At 48.8% G+C, this 20862-nt stretch overlaps 1 protein-coding gene across 2 annotated transcripts in view; it reads right to left on the reverse strand.

Annotated features, from left to right (window-relative positions):
- Positions 1 to 13173, reverse strand: part of USP31 (ubiquitin specific peptidase 31) — a 116719-nt gene extending 103546 nt beyond the window's left edge. Inside the window, exon 1 of one of the 2 annotated variants that reach the window (XM_040356661.1) lies at positions 12497 to 13173. In XM_040356661.1, coding sequence (XP_040212595.1) covers positions 12497 to 12982 — 486 coding nt within the window. In that variant the 5' untranslated portion in view covers positions 12983 to 13173. The remainder of the gene's footprint in view (positions 1 to 12496) is intronic. The other variant, XM_040356662.1, reaches the window with a different exon arrangement.
- Positions 13174 to 20862: the final 7689 nt, after the last annotated feature.

Genomic DNA, 20862 nt, shown 5'->3' on the forward strand with positions numbered 1-20862 from the left:
TATCCAGAACTTGCGCCCTTAGTTACGGCGGTGTAACGTATGTGTGTCGGCGTAAGCCCGCCTAATTCAAATGTGGATGATGTGGGCGTGTTTTATTTAAATTACATGTGACCCCGCGTATTTGACGTTTTTTTACGAACGGCGCATGCTCGAAATTATGCCGCAAATCGTCAATGCTTTAGACGTGAACGTAACTTACGTACAGCCCTATTCGCGAACGACTTACGCAAACAACGTAAAATTTTCAAAACTCGATGCGGGAACGACGTCCATACTTAACATAGGATACGCCTCATATAGCAGGGGTAACTTTACGCCGGAAAAAGCCTAACCCAAGCGACGTAAAAAAAATGCGCCAGGCGGACGTACGTTTCTGAATTGGCGTATCTACCTAATTCATCTCGTAAATATACGGAAGCGCCACCTAGCGGCCAGCGTAAATATGCAGCCTAAGATACGACGGTGTAAGTCACTTACGCCGGTCGGATCTTAGGGAAATCTATGCGTAACTGATTCTATGAATCAGTCGCATAGTTACGACCCCGCACACTCCGGAGATACGGCGTCGTATCTCCTTTCTGAATCCAGATCAGGGGGGGGCATTTCGTGTTAGTGCCTTAGGCTCAGAAGCCAATCTGATTTCCAATAAAACTTCAAAAATAATAAACTGTACCTGCAAAATCATTATAATTATAAAACCTGAACATGCTGCAACAAGGAGCCTGGAAACCTAATCTGATGAGAAAACGAGAAGGAATGAGGGTTTCACAGTTACAAAGAAAACAAAGTCCAAGTATTTACATGTAAAGTACAAGGTGTGGGTGGCATCTGTACGTAGAAAATTGCCTGGAGGTGTGAACCACACCGCTCATGCTAAACGTCTGCATTACATTCAAGGATCCCCGACAGAAGATTTGTTGAATGGCCACAGATTTCTAATACGCTGCTTGTGACAAGGAAACAATGGCGAGATTCTGTGTGTCGTGGTTTATGAGGCATTTGACCACATGTGAAAACCAGGCAAACGCGGCTTTATTGTGGGCTGAAAAGTTTGACGACAGTCATAAGCAGTTCTCGACTGTCAGCAATACATTTTATAATCTCTACATCAATCAGCTACCGCGCCTTTTTCTGAAAAGAACCGCGATTTATTGCTGATATAATAGGCTCATAATAGAATACAGCCATTTCAATTAACTGTGGATTTCTTGGGTGTTATAAAATGGAAATTATTTGAAATCATCTCATTTGCCTTTTGAAGGGACTTCCAAATACTCAAATTCTAAATACTAAAACATCTAATCTTATATTACATAATTTCCAACTGAAATACTCATTAGGATACTTGTTCACAGAGCAGTTCACATACATTGAAGGGCCAGCCTGCTGTTTATTAGAGAAAAGTAAACCCCGGCCGATTTTTCACATACAATAGCTCATTACAAGGGATAATAGATAAAACCTAAAACGAGGTCTGTAAATGCCTTATTTAGGGTCTTCGTAATGTCTGTGCCATTGTTTGTACTGTTTTCTGATTCTGTTCGGGACGTCACTTCTGCCCTTACTCTGTGTTCCTTTGGAAATCTTGCGCATGCGCCGTAACCAAGCTTCGATCTCGATTGCCGTTACTGCGGTAACCAAAATAAGGCACTCGGATCCAACTTTGCCCGGCGATTTCAAGTCAGAGACGTGTCCAACTTCAATGAACAGGGGTCCGACTTGGATCCCCGCCAATACCAGGCACTGTGTTTGGTATGAATCTCGAGAAGGAACCCCATGCCAAATTTTTAATAAAAAAAACGGCATGAGTTCCCCCTCCAAGAGCATACCAGGCCCTTCGGTCTGGTATGGATTTTAAGGGGAACCCCCTTCGCCGAAAAAACGGTGTGGGGGGTCCCCCAAAATCCATATCAGACCCTTAGCTGAGCACACAGCCCAGTCGATCAGGAAAGGGGGTGGGCACAAGCGAGCGCCCCCTCCCTGAACCGTACCAGGCCCCATGCCCTCAACATGGGGGGGGTGGGTGCTTTTGGGCAGGGGGCTCCCACCAACCCAAAGCACCTTGTCCCCATGTTGAGGACAAGGGCCCCTTCCCGACAACCCTGGCCGTTGGTTGTCGGGGTCTGTGGGCGGGGGGAGCTTATCGGAATCCGGGAGCCCCTTTAAGGGGGGCCCCAGATCCCGGCCCCACCCTATGTAAATGAGTATGGGGTACATCATACCCCTACCCATTCATATGGGAGGAAAAAAGTCTAAATTTCAGGGGTCTCTCCGGCCTCTTCTCCCGGGCTCCTCCGCCATCTTCTGCTCTTTTGCTAGTGTTGGCCCGGGTCTTCTCCGTCGTCTTCTTCCCATGTTGACACAAGGCTCTCTCCCGCTGTAATGCCCAGTGCGCAAAGACTTATATAGGCATAGGGCGTGGTCACAGGGTGATGTCACCTGGCGACCCCACCTCTTATGTCAGTCCCGGGGCATGATGGGACTGTGACGTCATAAGGGGCAGAGTCGTCGAGTGACATCACTCAGCGACCACGTCCCATGCCTATATAAGTCTTTGCGCATCGCGCACTACAGCGGGAGAGAGCGTTGTGTCAACATCGGAAGAAAAGAAGAGGGAAGAAGACGACGTAGAAGACCAGGCCAAAGCTAGCAAAAGAGCAGAAGATAACGGAGGAGCCCGGCAGAAGAATCAGAGATCGGGAGAAGAACCGGAGACCAGGAGAAGAGGTCGGACAGCGGGAGAAGAGGCCGGAGAGACCCCTGAAGTCGGAAGAGACCCCCGGAAGCTGCCTAATAAATTATTTTAAAACCTGTGTAGTTTTTTTTTTTTTTTTTGACACTTTTTTCCTCCCAGGTGAATGGGTAGGGGTACAATGTATCCCATACTCATTCACATAGGGTGGGTGGCAGAATCTGCGGCCCCCTTATTAAAGGGGGCTCCCGGATTCCGATAAGCCCCGTACCCGCAGACCCCGACAACCAACAGCCAGGGTTGTCAGGAAGGGGCCCTTGCACCCACCGTCCCCTCTACCCCAAAGCACCCACCCCCCCCCCCCATTTTGGGGGCATGCGGCCTGGTAGGGTTCAGGGGGGACTCGCTCGTCTGTACCGTTTCGATTTTAGCGCGTTATGCATTGGAGTTTAGCTGCACTAGCTTTCAGCCGCGTTTCTCTGCCTCTATTCAAATTAAATGGTTTCCTATGGGAAATGCAAACTTAATTTTTCAGTTGACGGGTTGCTTTAAAACCAAACATTGAGACCCGATTCATACTGATACAATGCAGGAAACGCACAAGATTCACTGCGTTTCCTTGCGATCTGCTGCAGGTGTCAATGTTAAATCAATGACATTCCAAAACAGAATGCAACATGCAGTGGGACAGCCAGATATCAGATGCGGAGAAAAAAAAAAAAAAAAAAAAAAAATTGGCGTGGATGCAATTTGAGCCACATTACATGCGATGTCTGTGCCAATCACGTGCGGTGCTCTGCATGCACTGACAAATTAACCCAGAGTGCTTTACTTTAGAGATTTTTATATGCAAGGAACAGAAAATAGTGAAATAGACCCATGAGATGTGTTACATGAGAACACAAAAGTATAGTTACTTCAGATACAAACCAATGAATTTACGTAGAAATCTGAAACCACAGGAGTGGCACAGCAAAATATTAAATAAAGAAATCTCCATTATAGAAGCAGTGAGCATGGCTTTCAGGTTTTGCTTTTGTCAGCAGCACACATCGAACCAACTTGTTCTATCATATGGAACATATTCATTAACTAATGCTAACAAATAGGACATCAAGTTCCGACAGATAAACTTTTAAGGCGGCCAAATCTGAAAGGATTTTATTCCACAGTTTATAAGTTTATAATGTTTATAAGTAAAAATGAGCAAACGGCAAAGTTCTGCTAGGAATGGGTTCAGCAAACCCAGCAAAAGTCCGTGAACCCCCAACATATGGATGAAACCAATGAAGTCTGTAAGAGATGAGACCCCTTTCACACTGGGACGCTTTTCACATTTTAGCTTAAAAGCGCCGCTCAGGCCACCCCAGTGTGAAAGCCCGAGTGCTTTCACACAGGGGCAGCGAGCTTGTTGGGACAGGAAACAAACGTCCTGCAAGAAGCATCTTTGGGGCATTGAACAATGTAATAATTTAATGGCTCATTCTGTTACCCCGCAACACCGATCTAGGTAAAGAGTCTCTGACGGAGACTCTTTACCATGTGATCAGCCGTGTCCAATCACGGCTGATCACAATGTAAACAAGAAGAGCTGGTTATCAGCTTTTCCTCACTCGCGTCTGTCAGACGCGAGGAGAGCCGATCGGCTGCTCCTCTGACAGGGGCGGGTTTGTGCTGATCGATTATCAGCACAGCCCCCCCCCCCCCCCCCGAGGATGCCCACACTAAACCACCAGGGATGCCACTAGACCACCTGGGATGCCACCAGACCACCTGGGATGCCAATCAGTGCCCACAATGGATGCCAATCAGTGCCCACAATGGATGCCAATCAGTGCCCACAATGATCATCACTGATTGCCAGGCATTGTTGTTGGCACCGATTGGCATCCATAAGTACAATATAATACAGTATATCTGTGCCACATATCAGTGCCCATCCGTGTCGCCTAGCTGCGCCCATCCATGCCGCCTAGCTGCGCCCATCCATGCTTCATATTAGTGCCCATCAACTCCACCTTATCGGTGCCCATCAGTGCCGCCTTATCAGTGCAGCCCCATCATTGAGGGAGAAAACGTACTTATTTACAAAGTTTTGTAACGAAAAAAAAAAAAAAAAGCATTTGTTTTTCAACATTTTCGGTCGTTATAATTTTTTTTAGCAGAAAATAAAAATCCCAGAGGTGATCAAATACCACCAAAAGAAAGCTCTATTTGTGGGTACAAAATGATAAAAAATTAGTTTGGGTAGTCTAGCACAACCGCGCAATTGTCATTCAAAGTGCAACAGCGCTGAAAGCTGAAAATTGGTCTGGGCAGGAAGGTGTATAAGTGGTTCCTGTATGGAAGTGGTTTTTAAAAATAAAATCGGCGGAAACCTCCGCTTTAAACGGAAATACCACACCACAATAAGCCAAATGCATGGTACCACCTTGCGAATGTGGCCTACTTTATAAAATTAAAAAATACTATGCGATTAGTATTCATCAGCCGGGGATCTATCCATCTGGGACAGGATTAGCGGTGGGTTGTCGTTATTGACAACAAACTACATCACTGGATGGCATGGTGTGTGTTTTTTTTTTTTTTTATGTGCAACAAGGGTACTATGTACCCCATTACTCATTTCCCTAGAAAAGTTAAATGTTTCTGGGGGCTTCCACATGATAAAAATCCACCCCTGGCAAACCCCTACATCTTTTTGGGAATAGGAGATGTCGATCGTCTCGATCTCATTCATTGGGGACACCTGTACACGTGACAGCTTTCTAAGAGGGGAATTCCTCTCTAATGCCGCGCACACGCGCCATTTTTTAAATTGATCTTAACAACCATGTTTAGGCTCCCGAGCATTTTTCTCGATGAGAAAAATGGGTATTAAATTTTTTTAGAACCTGCTCTATTTTTTCACGTCATGAAAACCGGTCGTGTGTATGCTTTAACGAGGGGGGGGGGGGGGGAAACGCGCATGCTCAGAAGCAAGTTACAAGACGGGGAAATTAGCATAAGCCGCCCAAAGGGTGGCGCCATTCGAAATGGAACTTCCCCTTTATAGTGCCGTCATACGCGTTGTACGTCACCGCGCTTTGCTCGAGCATTTTTTATCACGATCGTGTGTATGCAAGGCAGGCTTGAGAGGAATCACGTCGAGAAAAACGTTTTTTTTCTTCCATGACATGAATAACAGTTGTGTGTACGCGGCACAAGATGTCCACTCATTTCCCGTTGCACCCGAGCACAGGAAGTGAAAGGAAATCTCCCAAGCTGGACACATACACCAAAACATTAAACGGCATTGAGGTTTTTAACCTTGCCACATTTTATACACACTAATGAGCTACGGTTTTCATTTTTAACATTCTTGGGAAGGGAAAAAGATTGCGATTTTGATTTTTCACGATTAATCGTGCAGCGCTTCTGTGTATGGTAGCCAATCAGCTTCTAACTTCAGCTTGTTTAATCAAGCTCTGACAAAAAAAAAAGTGGAAGCTGATGTTGAGCAGACTGGGTCACAATCATTTATTAACCACTAGCCGACCAGCCGCCGCAGTTTTACGGCGGCAGGTCGGCTCGGCTGCGCGAAATGACGTAATATTACGTAATTTCGCATTCCAGCCACTAGGGGCGCGTGCCCCCTGCTGCCGACGTGCATGCCCAGTGGGCGCAATCACCGTCGGGCACCCGCGATCGCTCGTTACAGAGCGAGAACTGGGAGCTGTGTGTGTAAACACACAGCTTCCGGTCCTGTCAGGCGGAGAAATGACCGATTGTCTGTTCATACAATGTATGAACAGTGATCTGTCATTTCCCCAAGTCAGTCCCACCCCCCCCTTCAGTTAGAACACATAGGGAACATAATTAACCCCTTCCTCGCCCCCTAGTGTTAACCCCTTCCCTGCCAGTGGCATTTTTATAGTAACCAATGCAATTTTATAGCACTGATCGCTATAAAAATGCCAATGGTCCCAAAAATGTGTCAAAAGTGTCCGCTATAATGTCGCAGTACCGATAAAAAAAAAAAAAAAAAAACCCAGATCGCCGCCATTACTAGTAAAAAAAATATTAATAAAAATGCCATAAAATTATCCACCATTTTGTAGACGCTATAACTTTTGCGCAAACCAAACAAACGCTTATTGCGGTTTTTTTCAACGAAAAATAGGTAGAAGAATACGGATCGGCCTAAACTGAGGGAAAAAAAATATATAAATTGTCGCTCTTTTTTTTGTTTATAGCGCAAAAAATAAAAACCGCAGAGGTGATCAAATACCACCAAAAGAAAGCTCTATTTGTGGGAAAAAAGGACGCCAATTTTGTTTGGGAGCCACGTCGCACGACCGCGCAATTGTCAGTTAAAGCGATGCAGTGCCAAATCGTGGCCCGGTCATTGAACAGCAAAATGGTCCGGGGCTGAAGTTGTTTAAGGGTCTGACCTGTACTGCCACTTTGCCAAGAGATCTTTAGTAAAGAGAATAGAGCAGAGAGATCCTCCTAAGTCCTGACTGATTGCAATCATGCTTCCAGGAAAAGGATAAGTGAGAAAACACGCATGCTCAGCTACTCCATACACACGTTTATGTAATAATCAACCATCGCTTCTTGTAAGTGGGAAATCAAAAAGGCATGCAGTTGCAGAGAGCAATAAAGAAGCCATAAAGCTGGACAGCTCCCTATGTCATCTTCAGGTCCTGACTGTGCCGGGGACAGTCCACAATGACCACAGCAAGCAGCCATCTGCTCTCTCCCGAGCCCCCAGCTGGGAATATCACATGAAATTCTATCCTTTCTTGAAGGCTGGTGTGTCAGCAGCACCAATAAGAAACACAGAAATTACTGGCCAGCTGAGGACAACAATCATCTCAAGGTATACAAAGACACCAGATGACTTCAGCCAGCTCTGGCCAACCAGCAGCAGACAGTCACCAAGTGGCCCCTGTACAAGACCAGTTTCTGGGACCCCGATTCCATTACTTGCCAAGTACATGAACATATTCACAATGAAGAAATATCTACAAGGTGCTTGCTGCCGGACACTATGGATTTTAAACAGACAAGAAGCACAGTTAGGTAGTCATGAGGAATACCGTATTTATCGGCGTATACCGCGCACTTTTTTGCCCTGAAAATCTGGGCAAAATCGTGGGTGCGCGATGTACGCCGATACCCGCGCTGTGTTTGAACCACTGCGCCGGCATATACCGAGCGCAGTACACTCGGGTATAGTTGGGCAGGCTCGGCTCCTCTTGCAGTCACGTCCTGTACATCATTTACGCAAGAGGAGCCGAGCCTGCCCGACTATACCCGAGTGTACTGCGCTCGTTATATGCCGGCACAGTGGTTCAAACTCATCGCGGATCGAGCGGGGAGGACACCACGATGGCTGCAGAAGGACGCCGGACCGGACGAGGCCGCCGATGGACGACATGCAAGACACCGACGAGGGGCATCCAAACTAAGTATTTATTTTTTTCCCCCAGGAATTTTTCTTCAAGTTCGGGGGTGCGCGCTATACGCCAGGGCGCGCAATAGGCCGATAAATACGGGAACTTTCTGCTTCTCAAAACCTCTGTCAGATACAGAGGCCTAGCACCTGCCCACCTTACATCTGCCATGAATGGAAGCCAAAGCCCCACAGGGCATGCTTAAGTTTTGCACATGCATATTTATGGAAGGGTTGGTTGTTACATCTCATATCCACAGCAAGCAACAAATGTTCTAATAAATCACGAGGACAAGCATAAAAGCCGTGCAGATGGATAGATCCTTTATATCTTAACCACTTGCCCAACGTGCCTATTCTGGCACTTCTCTCCATGTAAAAATCACAATTTTTTTTGCTAGAAAATTAATCAGAACCCCCAAACATTATATATTTTTAGCAGACATCCTAGGGAATAAAATGGCAGTCATTGCAATACTTTTTGTCACACCGTATTTGCACAGCGGTCTTACAAGCGCACTTTTTTTTGGGGAAAAAAATCACTTTTTTGAATTAAAAAATAAGACAATAATTTTTGCCCAATTTTTTTATATATTGTGAAAGATAATGTTACGCCGAGTAAAATGATACCCAACATGACACGCTTAAAAATTGCGTCCGCTCGTGGCATGGCGTCAAACTTTTACCCTTAAAAATCCCGATAGGCGACGTTTAAAAAATTCTACAGGTTGCATTTTTTGAGCTACAGAGTAGGTCTAGGGCTAGAATTATTGCTCTCGCTCCAACGATCGCGGCGATACCTCACTTGTGTGGTTTGAACACCGTTTTCATATGCAGGCCCTACTCGCGTATGCGTTCGCTTCTGTGCGCGAGCTCGTCGGGACGGGGCGTTTTTTAAAAACATTTTTTGGGTTTTCTTATTTAATTTTTATAATTTTTTACACTAAAATAAAAAAAAAAATCACTTTTATTCCTATTTCAAGGAATGTAAACATCCCTTGTAATAGAAAAAAGCGTGACAGGTCCTGTTAAATATGAGATCTGGGGTCAAAAAGACCTCACATCTCATATTTAGACTTAAATGCAAAAAAAGAAAAAAAAATTAAACTGTCATTTTTTCAAATGACAGAAAAAAAATTTTTTGCTTTAAGACGCTGGGCGGGACTGACCTGATTGCCTCCGCCACTACCGACGGCTCAGGTAAGCGGCAGAGGGCGCGGGAGAACGGCGGGGCCCTCTCCCGCCACCGATCTTGCGGCGAATCCGCCGCGGAGACCGCCGTTATCGTTTACAGGACCGTTGGCACTAAAGATGGATACCTCGGTTGTGGCAGCAGCTGCTGCCGTTACCGAGATATCCATCTTTAAACACAGGACATATTTTGACTATGGGCCGGTGGGCAAGTGGTTAAAGTCCAGGTGGGGGGGGGGGGGGACGGACACCTGATTCATCATAGGGCCCCTGTGCAAGACCAACGTTTGCTCTACAGGCCAATTACATGAACTTATTAATTGCAACCATCCAGTTGTTGGTCTCTGGCGGTAATTCTGCTCCAGGCGGCAATCATGTACAAGCTAAAGCAGGCCATACACGGTCGAATTTCGAACAAATTTTCTTTTCAAAATCAGAAAGTTCGTTTTTTTTGTGATCCGATGATGCCACCATTGATCTTCGAAATTCGGCCGACAAAATATTCATGTTGCCGGGAATATTCGTTTCTCTCCGGGAATATTCTTTTCTTGCACATGCGCTTTTTTTTTTCTATTACATTTCTCGCACGATTCTCCCATCATTGATCAGAAAATCATTTGTTTTTCAAAAAATTTTACAACATGTCGGATTTCTCAAATTTGTTTGCCGCACGAAAATCGGCTGTTGCTGCAGCCCATTAGCGGTGCAAAATGTGTACGAAAATTCTTTCGAAATTCAAACCGTGTATGGCCGCCTTAAAATGCTGTTTTTTATTTTCCTTGCATGTCCCCCCTCAGATCTACAGTGACTGCACTTCCAAGTGACAAGCCCTGTACACATGGCCCAGAATCTCCTCATGAAAAAAACATGTTTTTTCCTGACGAGATTCTTGGCAAGAATCTTTTGCCGGTGTTCTGACAAATAAGTCCCCCCCGGCGGATACGGACCCCCCCCTTGTACTGCGCAGGCGTGAACTGAGCCCCGAAAATAGCCAAACGTAGACCTGAGAGTCAGCTCTAGACGGCGCCTGCGCAATGACGGGCGGGTGCTTTTGAAATGTCGATGTAACTAGTTATTGCAGCAGGTCCAGGGCGACGTGGACCTCGCTGCAAGTGGCTCGCTCGGCCTCCTGGCTCTTTTTCTAACATTCTCCATGTCCACGGGGATGTGAAGGAACGAGCCTGGATGTCAGTAGTGTAGCACCACCGCCTCGGCAGTACAAATTGGTGTGCGCAGGCGCCATCTACAGCTGACTCTCAAGGGGGTCCTTGTCCGCCGATGGAACTTCTTTCTGCTGATGGGCAACATACGAGAGGCAGTCTCCCCACTGACCACTAACCTACAATGTAGGTGAATATTTTTACCACTGACTGCCAAGCTAAGGGGGCCATGCTTTCCACTGACTGGCAATATCACCTTGAAGTCCCGGCTGTGTTGGGGGGGGGGGGTGTAATGATGATGTGTTGGGGTTGTATTGCATGATGATGATTGGGGGGGGGGGGGGTTGTTGTTCAGTCATAAAGTCTTGAAGTTCCAGCTGTGATTGGGGGGTGTAATATTGGATGATGTGTGGGGGGGGGGGGGGTGTACTGCATAATGAAGGGGGGTATATAACCTTCAAGTCCCAGCTGTGTTGGGGGGGGGTGTAATGATGTGAGGTGTTGTATAGGATGATGGGGAGGGGGGGTATATCACCTTGAAGTCCCAGCTGTTTTGGGGGGGTATATCGCCTTGAAGTCCCGGCTGTGTTGGGTGGTGTAATGATGATATGGGGGGGTTGTATTGGATGATGATGATGGGCGGGAATATATCACCTTGAAGTCCCGGCTGTGTTGGGGGATGTTGAATGATGATATGGGGGGGGGGGGGAGTTGTATTGGATGATGATGATGATGATGGGGGGGGGGGGGGGAATATATCACCTTGAAGTCCCGGCTGTGTTGGGGGATGTTGAATGATGATGGGGGGGGGGGTATAGCACCTTGAAGTCCCGGCTGTGTTGGGGGTTGTATTGGATGATAATGATAAGGGGGGATGATAAGTCACGGCTGTGTTGGGGGGTGCAATGATGGTGATGGGGGGGTGTTGTATGATGATTAGGAGGGGGGGTTGTATGATGGGTGTATATCACCTTGAAGTGCCGGCTGTGTTGGGGGGGGGTGTTGTATTGGATGATGATGGGGGGGTTGTATTGGATGATGATGGGGGGGGGGGGTATATCACCTTGAAGTCCCGGCTGTGTAACAATGGTGATGGGGGGGGGGGGGTTGTATGATGGGGGTATATCACCTTGAAGTCCCGGCTGTGTTGGGGGTGTAATGATGATATTGGGGGGTTGTATTTGATGATGATGGGGGGGGGGGGGGGGTATATCACCTTGAAGTCCCGGCTGTGTTGGGGGTGTAATGATGGTAATGGGGGGGGGGGGATCAACTTGAAGTCCCGGCTGTGTTGGGGGGTGTAATGATGGTGATGGGGGGGGGGGTATATCACCTTGAAGTCCCGGCTGTGTAACAATGGTGATGGGGGGGGTTGTATGATGGGGGTATATCACCTTGAAGTCCCGGCTGTGTTGGGGGTGTAATGATGATATGGGTGGGGGGGTTGTATTTGATGATGGGGGGGGGGGGGGTATATCACCTTGAAGTCCCGGCTGTGTTGGGGGTGTAATGATGGTAATGGGGGGGGGGGATATCACCTTGAAGTCCCGGCTGTGTTGGGGGGTGTAATGATGGTGATGGGGGGGGGTATATCACCTTGAAGTCCCGGCTGTGTAACAATGGTGATGGGGGGGGGGGGGGGTTGTATGATGGGGGTATATCACCTTGAAGTCCCGGCTGTGTTGGGGGTGTAATGATGATATGGGTGGGGGGGTTGTATTGGATGATGATTGGGGGGTATATCACCTTGAAGTCCCGGCTGTGTTGGGGGGTGTAATGATGGTGATGGGGGGGGGGATATCACCTTGAAGTCCCGGCTGTGTTGGGGGGTGTAATGATGGTGATGGGGGGGGGGGGGTATATCACCTTGAAGTCCCGGCTGTGTTGGGGGGTGTAATGATGGGGGGGGGGGGGTTGTATGATGGGGGGGGGGTATATCACCTTGAAGTCCCGGCTGTGTTGGGGGGTGTAATGATGGGGGGGGGGTTGTATGATGGGGGGGGGGTATATCACCTTGAAGTCCCGGCTGTGTTGGGGGGTGTACTCCAGGGTCCAGAGGGATCTCAGTAGCTTGGCCAGCTGTTCGGTGACCTCTCCTCGGTCTAGTGTCCCGGGACTGGGGAGCGGGCTGCCCTCATTGTATTGCTCTAAGCCCAGGAACTCGGCGAACAGGTCGGTGTTGCTGAGGCACTGCAGCACGGCGTTCATGAAGCAGGTATTGCCGTGATTCTTGAGGCCGGACAGGCCGGGGGTTCGGGGACTGGCCGGGGCAGTGAGGGCGATGGACGAGCTGCCATCACTGGGGGGGTCGGGTTGAGGCTCTCGGCAGGGGGATGCTTTGTCCCGGTTGGGGGTCTCGGCCTCCTGCTCGCTGCTCAGGTGGGATAAGGTGCTGAGAGTCCGCAGGAAGCGGCTGACAAATCCCCCCCGCCGCCAGAACAGCTTCTTCCCCACCTTCTTCTCCTTCCCGCCCTGCACCACCACCGCCGCCTGCGACATGAGGGCATCCCCCGTCCTGCACACACCGGGTACAGTGCGCCCAGGAGCCGAGGCCCTCCGGCTGCAGCACGCTTCCCTTCCGGTAGATTAGGGGGGGTATACCGTGCAGAATACCCGCACCGGTGGTGGCGCCGGTCACGTGACCGAGAGACGCAAGTCGCCCGGGCCCATCTTTGTTCAGGGCAAAAGGGGAGCGTCGCCAGCCGGGGTTGCTATGGTGGCAATTTATCACCGCCCACTTCAGTGGCAAGCTGGCGAATAACTTGCTAGGCGCGGCTGTCACTGTGCAGGGGGCGGTGATGTGCTGACAGGAGGGCGTGGCATTAGGCATAGCTACTGTACAGCTATACCTGCAATTGACCAGTGAGCATGGGGCAGATCATTTACAGTAAACCTTGGTTTGAGAGCGTTTTGCAAGACAAGCAAAATGTTTTAATACATTGTGACTTTATATACAAGCGATGTCTTGATATAAAGGTAGTGTCATGTCACACCTGAGTATAAAAGAGAAGAAAGGAGCCTCTAAGTGTAGAAATCTGGTTACATTTATTGGGTACAACATTTAGGAACTTATTGCTACACTTAGAGGCGACTCTCTTCTCTTTTATACTCAGGTGTGACATGACGCAAAAAAATGGCTTTGGATTACAAGCATGTTTCTGAAACAAATTGTGCTCGCAATCCAAGGTTTTACTGTATATATCTCACACACACACCATGGTTATATGTGGAATCACACTCCAAAACACATTTTGCTACTTCTCCCAAGCATGGGGATACCACATGTGTGAGACTTTTTGGGGGCCTAGTTACCAGGGCCGGCCCTATGATGGGACCAGGTGGTACCATGGGTACCAGGCAGCACTTTTAGGGGGGCAGCATACTGATGCCCGCCAGCCCGTTCCGCCACCCAAATAAAATTGATGTCCTTTTTTTCCCACAAATAGAGCTTTCTTTTGGTGATATTTGATCACCTCTGCGGTTTTTATTTTTTGTGCTATAAATATATATATTTTTTAACTTTTTGCTATAATAAATATCCCCAAAATTTAGAAAAAAAAACTATTTTCTTCAGTTTAGGCCAATATGTATTCTTCTACATATTTTTGGTACCAAAAAAAAAAAAAAAAAACACAATTAGCGTACATTGATTCGTTTGTGCAAAAGACATTGTGGCTGCCGGCAATTCACAGGTCCCTTTATACTCCTGGATACATGTATAGAGCCATAGCAGGTCCTTTTATACGCCTATATGCATGTATAGAGCCATGACAGGCCCTCTTTATACATCTATAGAGCCATGACAGGCCCTCGTTATACTCCTTTATACATGTATAGAGCCATGACAGGTCCTCTTTATACATCTATAGAGCCATGACAGGCCCTCGTTATACTCCTTTATACATGTATAGAGCCATGACAGGGCCTCTTTATACTCCTATATACATTTATAGAGCCATGGCAGGTCCTCTTTATATTCCTTTACATGTAAAGAGTCTCGACAGGTCCTCTATATACATGTATAGAGCCATGACAGGTCCTCTTTATACTTCTTTATACATGTATAGAGCCATGACAGGTTCTCTTTATACATCTATAGAGCCATGACAGGCCCTCGTTATACTCCTTTATACATGTATAGAGCCAGGTCAAGTACTCTTTATAGGTCTATATACATTTATAGAGCCATGACAGGTCCTCTTGATATTCCTTTACATGTAAAGAGTAATGACAGGTCCTCTATATACATGTATAGAGCCATGACAGGTCCTCTTTATACTCCTATATACATGTATAGAGCCATGACAGGTCCTCTTTATACTCCTATACATGTATAGAGCAATGACAGGTCCTCTTTATACTCATTTATACATGTATAGAGCCATGACGGGTCCCCTTTAGTTATCATGATATCAAATAATAAATGTGGGGGCCTTTTGGTTGGCATAATTTTTTTTCTGGGGGGGGCTGCATTTTATTCTTGGTCCCAGGCAGCACAATGTCTTGGGCCGGCACTGCTAGTTACATACGGTGTCCAAAAACCAATGACCACCTTCAGGCTTTCCAAGGGTGTAATTCCATCGCTTCATTTCCTGACTACCTATCACAGTTTTGGAGGCCCAGAAATACCAGGATAGTACAAATACCCTCCTCGCCCCAAATGACAGTTTTTTGGAAAGTAGATACATCAAGGTATTTTCTGAGAGGCATGTTGAGTGAATGGAAGATTTCTTTTTTTGTCACCAGTTCTTGGAAAATTACATATTTTTTTTTTTTTACACAAAGTTGTCAATTGAAATCAGTTTTCTCACACATACTATGGCCCGGATTCACAAAGACTTACGCCGGCGTATCTCCAGATACGCCGTCGTAAGTCCGAATTGGCGCCGGCGTATCTATGCGCCTGATTCATAGAATCAGTTACGCATAGATTTGGCCAATATACGAGCGGCGTAAGTCTCCTACGCCGTCGTATCTTGGGGTGCAATAATTACGCTGGCCGCTAGGTGGCGCTTCCTTGATTTCCGCGTCGAATATGTAAATGAGCAAGATACGCCGATTCACGAACGTACGTACGCCCGTCACAATTAGTTACGCCGTTTACGTAAGACATACGCTGGTGTAAAGATAAAGCAGGTCTCTAGGTGGCGCAGCCCATGCAAAGTATGGACGTCGGAACAAGCGTATCTTTTTACGTCGTTTGCGTAAGTCGTACGCGAATAGGGCTGTGCGTAAGTTACGTTCACGTCGTAGGCAGTGTTTGACGTATCTTAGGCATTCTATCCGACGCATGCGCACTGGGATGCGTCCACGGACGGCGCATGCGCCGTTCGTTCAAAACGTCATTTACGTGGGGTCATGTTTTATTTACATAAAACACGCCCACCTCTTCACAAGGAACATTTACGCTACGCCGCCGTTACTTAGGGCGCAAGTGCTTTGTGAATACAGCACTTGCCTCTCTAAGTTGCGGCGGCGTAGCGTAAATACGATACGCTACGCCCGCCCACACTTACGCCGCCCTACGTGAATCTGGGCCTATGTGTATATGTGGAATTACACCCCAAAACACATTCTGCTACAGTTCCCGAGTATGGGGATACCACATGTGAGAGACTTTTTGTCAGTCTAGCCACATGCTGGGGCCAAAAAACAATGACCACCTTCAGGCTTTCATAGGGTGTAATTCACTCACTTCATTTCCTGACTACCTATCGTAGTTTTGGAGGCCCAGAAATGCCAGGATAGTACAACCCCCCCCCCCCAAATTACCCCTTATTTGGAAAGTAGATACCCCAATTTTTTTGCTGAGAGGCATGTTGAGTGCATGGAAATTTTTTTTTTTTTTTGCCACAAGTTCTTAAAAATAAATCTTTTTTTTTCTTTACACAAAGTTGTCACTTTAATGAGATAATTCTTACACAAGTCATGGGTATATGTGGAATTACACCCCAAAACACAATCTGCTACAGCTTCCGAGTATGGGGATATAACATGTGAAAGGCCTTTGTCAGCCTAGCCACATACGGAGGCCAAAAACCAATGACCACCTTCAGGCTTTCAAAGGGTGTAATTCCCTCACTTTATCTCATGACTACCTAGCACAGTTTTGGAGGCCCTAATATTCCAGGATAGATGCAAACATCACCCCCCCCAAATGACCCCTTTTTTGGAAAGTAGACACTCAAGGAATTTGATAACATACACGGTAAGTATTTTGTACAAGTGGAGTCGTGTCTGGGATGTCACAATCCACCATGAGCAGATGCGTGCACCAGGTTGTCCCCGCAATCCTCACACGCATGTCCCACCACATCATCAGACCCACCCATGAGCACCTGCGGCAGAAGGCAATGCAGGATTTCTACAGCATTGCCGGATTCCCACGCACCGTCTGGGCCATTGATTGCACACATGTGGCCCCGCGCCACAAAGCACATATACCGCAATCGTAAGCAGTGGCATTCCATCAACGTACAGATGATAGCTGATGCCCAATGCCTCATATGGCACGTCCGTGCCAAACACCCGGGGCCAGCCACGACAGCTACATATACCGTCAAAGCACCATCCCAACGGAATTCAAACAGAACATGTACAGGGACAGCTGGCTGGTTGGTGAGTGACATGGGTGTCAGGCATGACTGTCCGACCCCATGATGCAGACATCACGAGGGGCACATGCACGGCTAACATCCTCCTGTCTTTTCCCTTCCAGGTGACTCGGCATATGCACTTGGGCCCCATCTCCTGACTCCATACCGGAAACCCGAACCCAGAGGCGAGAGAAGATACAATGCTGCACACATACGCACCCGTGCAGTGGTGGAGCGCACATTTGGCATCCTGAAGTCCAGTTTCCGATGCCTGGATAAGTCCGGGGGGGCCCTGTTGTATTCCCCAAACTTTGTGTGCCAGATCATCAGTGCATGTTGCGTGCTGCACAACTACGCCATGAGAAAGGGCCTGGAGATTGACATATGTGATGACCCCCGAACCACACAGTCCCCCCTGCCCGAGGCTACCCCATCTGCTGAAGGAACAGCGGTCGTGGAACGCATCTTTGCACGTTAAACACACACATTCATCATGGCACACGGACAATGCACGCATGCACACCACTGTGGTCCCTAGCTCACACACACCACATCCACCTCACATTGGTTTAGCCCAAGTCCACCGTGTGGGACTTGGGAGCAGCAACGCCACGCCAAGGCACCAATGATGTTTCTGTCCATTCATACCACATTCACACGGTCGTGGGGATAACCTCTCCCCGACGATCCAAGGTGACACGTCTTGCTGGCAGAAATGTCACACGTTGGCCACACACACATACACACACTCACACACCAGTCACATCGTAGCATCACCGGGCAAACCCTGCCCCTGCAAACTGGTGTCCAGTCACCACTTCTGCACTCCTGACCGTGTGCAGTCTGATGGTGCTGTGACATCCGGGAAAAAATAAAATAAAATTGGGATCATGCCATCGACCGACATGGCATGCCCTTACAGGTGCACGGCACATGCATCTATGCACGTCACCAAAATAAAGAAAAACGCTCAGACTCTGAGCTGCAATCGTTGTCCTCAGGACAGTCATTTGCCCTCTCGCGGGCCAGACCTTGTGCCCAGGGTTCTGCTCCTCAGTTGTCCTGGCAACGACTCGGGTGGGGGGGGGTGGGGCATCACGTGGAGGTTCATCCCCTGGGCTGTCGCTCCTGGAGCTGATGGCAGATGTTGCCTGCATTCCCTCCAAGGCAATGGCAATGCGGGTCAGCATGCCATTTGTCTCCGCCTGCAACTGCCGCTGCCGGGCATTGTGCTGGCGCAGTAGGCGACCCTCGGACTGGATGGCGAAAGTGTTGGCCTGCACTATCACGCCCAGGCTCCTCACCCGCGCCACAATCCCTGCTGCTGTTACCTGCAGCTCCCCAATTGCTGTGGTGTACCGTTCCTGGGTGGCCTGCACGTCCGATCCCTGGTCTCCAGATGTGGAAGGACCCCCTGCTACCATATGTTGATGCATGGCATCCAGGGTCTGTGACTGGTCACAGAGGCATGTGGCCATGGCTGCGCAATTGGCATTCACCTCCTGCAGGCAATCAGAGATGGCCAGGGTATGGTCAGCCTGTTGGTTGAGGCACTGCTGCATTGCGGCTGCGGTGCCCTGCACAGCCACTGTGCACTCAGCCTGTGTCTTTGCCGAGGACCCGACAAAGGAGGACAGGCTGTTAGCCACACGGTGGAGGTCGCTGGCTATTTCTGCCATGTGGCGTGTCTGGCGTGCCTGTTCCCTCTCCAGCCCTTCTTGGATGGATCCGGCTACACCCCTGGTCTTGGTCAGAGCCTTCCTAGGAGATGTAGACGGTTGTGTCCGTCTGGACGGGGTGGCCCTCGGGGGGGTTCCTCTGGCCGGGGTAGCCCTTGAAGGGGTTCCTCTGGACGGGGTAGCCCTCGGGGGGTTCCCCTGATGGGCGTCGAGGTCATCAGGAGGTCTACCGTCTCGGAGGGTCCAGCAAAGATGGTATCCTCATCAAGGTACAGGCATTCCTCCTGTCGGATGTCCACCTGCTCCTCCACAACGACCTCAAGAGCAGATGTGTGGGCACTCCCCTCCACCGTTGATTCGTGGCTTCCCAGGGGGTCAGACTGAGTGGGTCGTCCAGCAGCAGAAGATGGCCCAGCTCCCTCCAACACATCTGTGGATGACACACAACATTCACATGTTGGTGGACCCACACACTTGTCACATGTTCCCTTGCACCCCCTCACATGCTCCACACCGGATGGGGGATGAAACACACTTACCTCTCCTCAAGTCCTGTTCGCTGGAGTCAAATCCCTCCAGGCCCTCCACCTGCTCCTGCTCCAGGCAGCTGGCGATGACCTCCTCCTCAGCTGTCAGCTTTACAGTACTGGCTGACCCGCCTCCCGTGCCCCTGAGGTGCCTTTTGATCTTAGCCAGCTTCTCCCTGACACGCCGACGCATGTCGTTGATTTTTTTTGGACCTCCTTCCAAGTCCTGGTTTCATGGCCAAGGGTGTTGATTCCAGGGTCACCTTCTGAAGGATCTCTATCTTCCTGGCCTTGCTGGTCCTCCCACTCTGTGCGCCATGGAGGTACGTATCGTACTTGGCAATGGCCGAGGTCAGGATCGCCCTCTCATCCGTAGAGAAATTCTTCTTCCTCTTCTCCCTGTTAAACTCACTATCTGACATGTTGGCACAGGTCACAAAAGTATGTCTGCACCAGGGAACACAAGCGGGCATACTTATGGTCTCGGCGTACATGGTGGGCTGGCGTATCTTAGGCGGTTGTGCCGGCGTAGTTGTAAGCAGGCGCAGAGGGGTGCTGTGCATGCGTCCACGTCACGGCGCATGCGCAGTTCATGATACGCCGGGCGTAAAACAATGCACCACGCTCGGACCATCATTTGCATGGGGTCACACCCACTTCCACCTACGCCGGCCTACGCCCTCGAAACCTACGCCACGCTGACACAGCGTTGGAAGCAATAGCTTGCTGAATGCAATGCTTGCCTCTCCGCGCTACGCATACAGCGTTTGCGCTACGCCGGCGTAATTTGCACCCACACTCTGTGAATCTGGGCCAAAAACGTTTGCGCAAACCAATCAATATACGCTTATTGCGTATATTGATCAGGCACATTACACAGATAGGGGCAGATCCACAGACGAAGCACGCCGGCGTATCTACTGATACACCGGCGTACTTTCAAATTACCCGCGTCGTATCTTTAGTTTGAATCCTCAAACCAAGATACAACGGCATCTGGGTAAAATCCGACAGGCGTACGAAGCCGTACGCCTTCGGATCTAGATGCAATACTTCGGCGCCCGCTGGGTGGAGTTCGCGTCATTTTCCGTGTCGGGTATGCAAATTAGCGATTTACGACGATCCACGAACGTACGTGCGGCCGTCGCATTTTCTAACGTCGTCTGTAGTCGGCTTTTTCCTGCGTATAGTTAAAGCTGGTATTTTGCGGCGTATAGATAGACTTGCCATGTTAAATATGGCCGTCGTTCCCGCGTCGAAATTTGAATTTTTTTTTTTGCGTAAGTTGTCCGTGAATAGGGATAGACGGAACTCACGTCTAAGTTCAAAAAATTACGTTGAGCAAAGCACGGCGGGAAATTTTAAAACGGAGCATGCGCAGTTCATTCGGCGCGGGGACGCGCTTCATTTAAATGAAACCCGCCCCCTACTCGCCGATTTTAATTCCGCCGCCAGAAATACACTACGTCGCCGTAACTTACGGTGTGAAATCGCTGAGGATTCGCCAGGTAAGGTACGGCAGCGTAGTGTATCTCTGATACGCTGCGCCAATGTATTTCTTTCTGGATGTACCCCTA

The sequence above is a fragment of the Rana temporaria genome, chromosome 6 (assembly GCF_905171775.1).
Source record: "Rana temporaria chromosome 6, aRanTem1.1, whole genome shotgun sequence".
In the NCBI taxonomy this organism is placed as follows: Eukaryota; Metazoa; Chordata; class Amphibia; order Anura; family Ranidae; genus Rana; species Rana temporaria.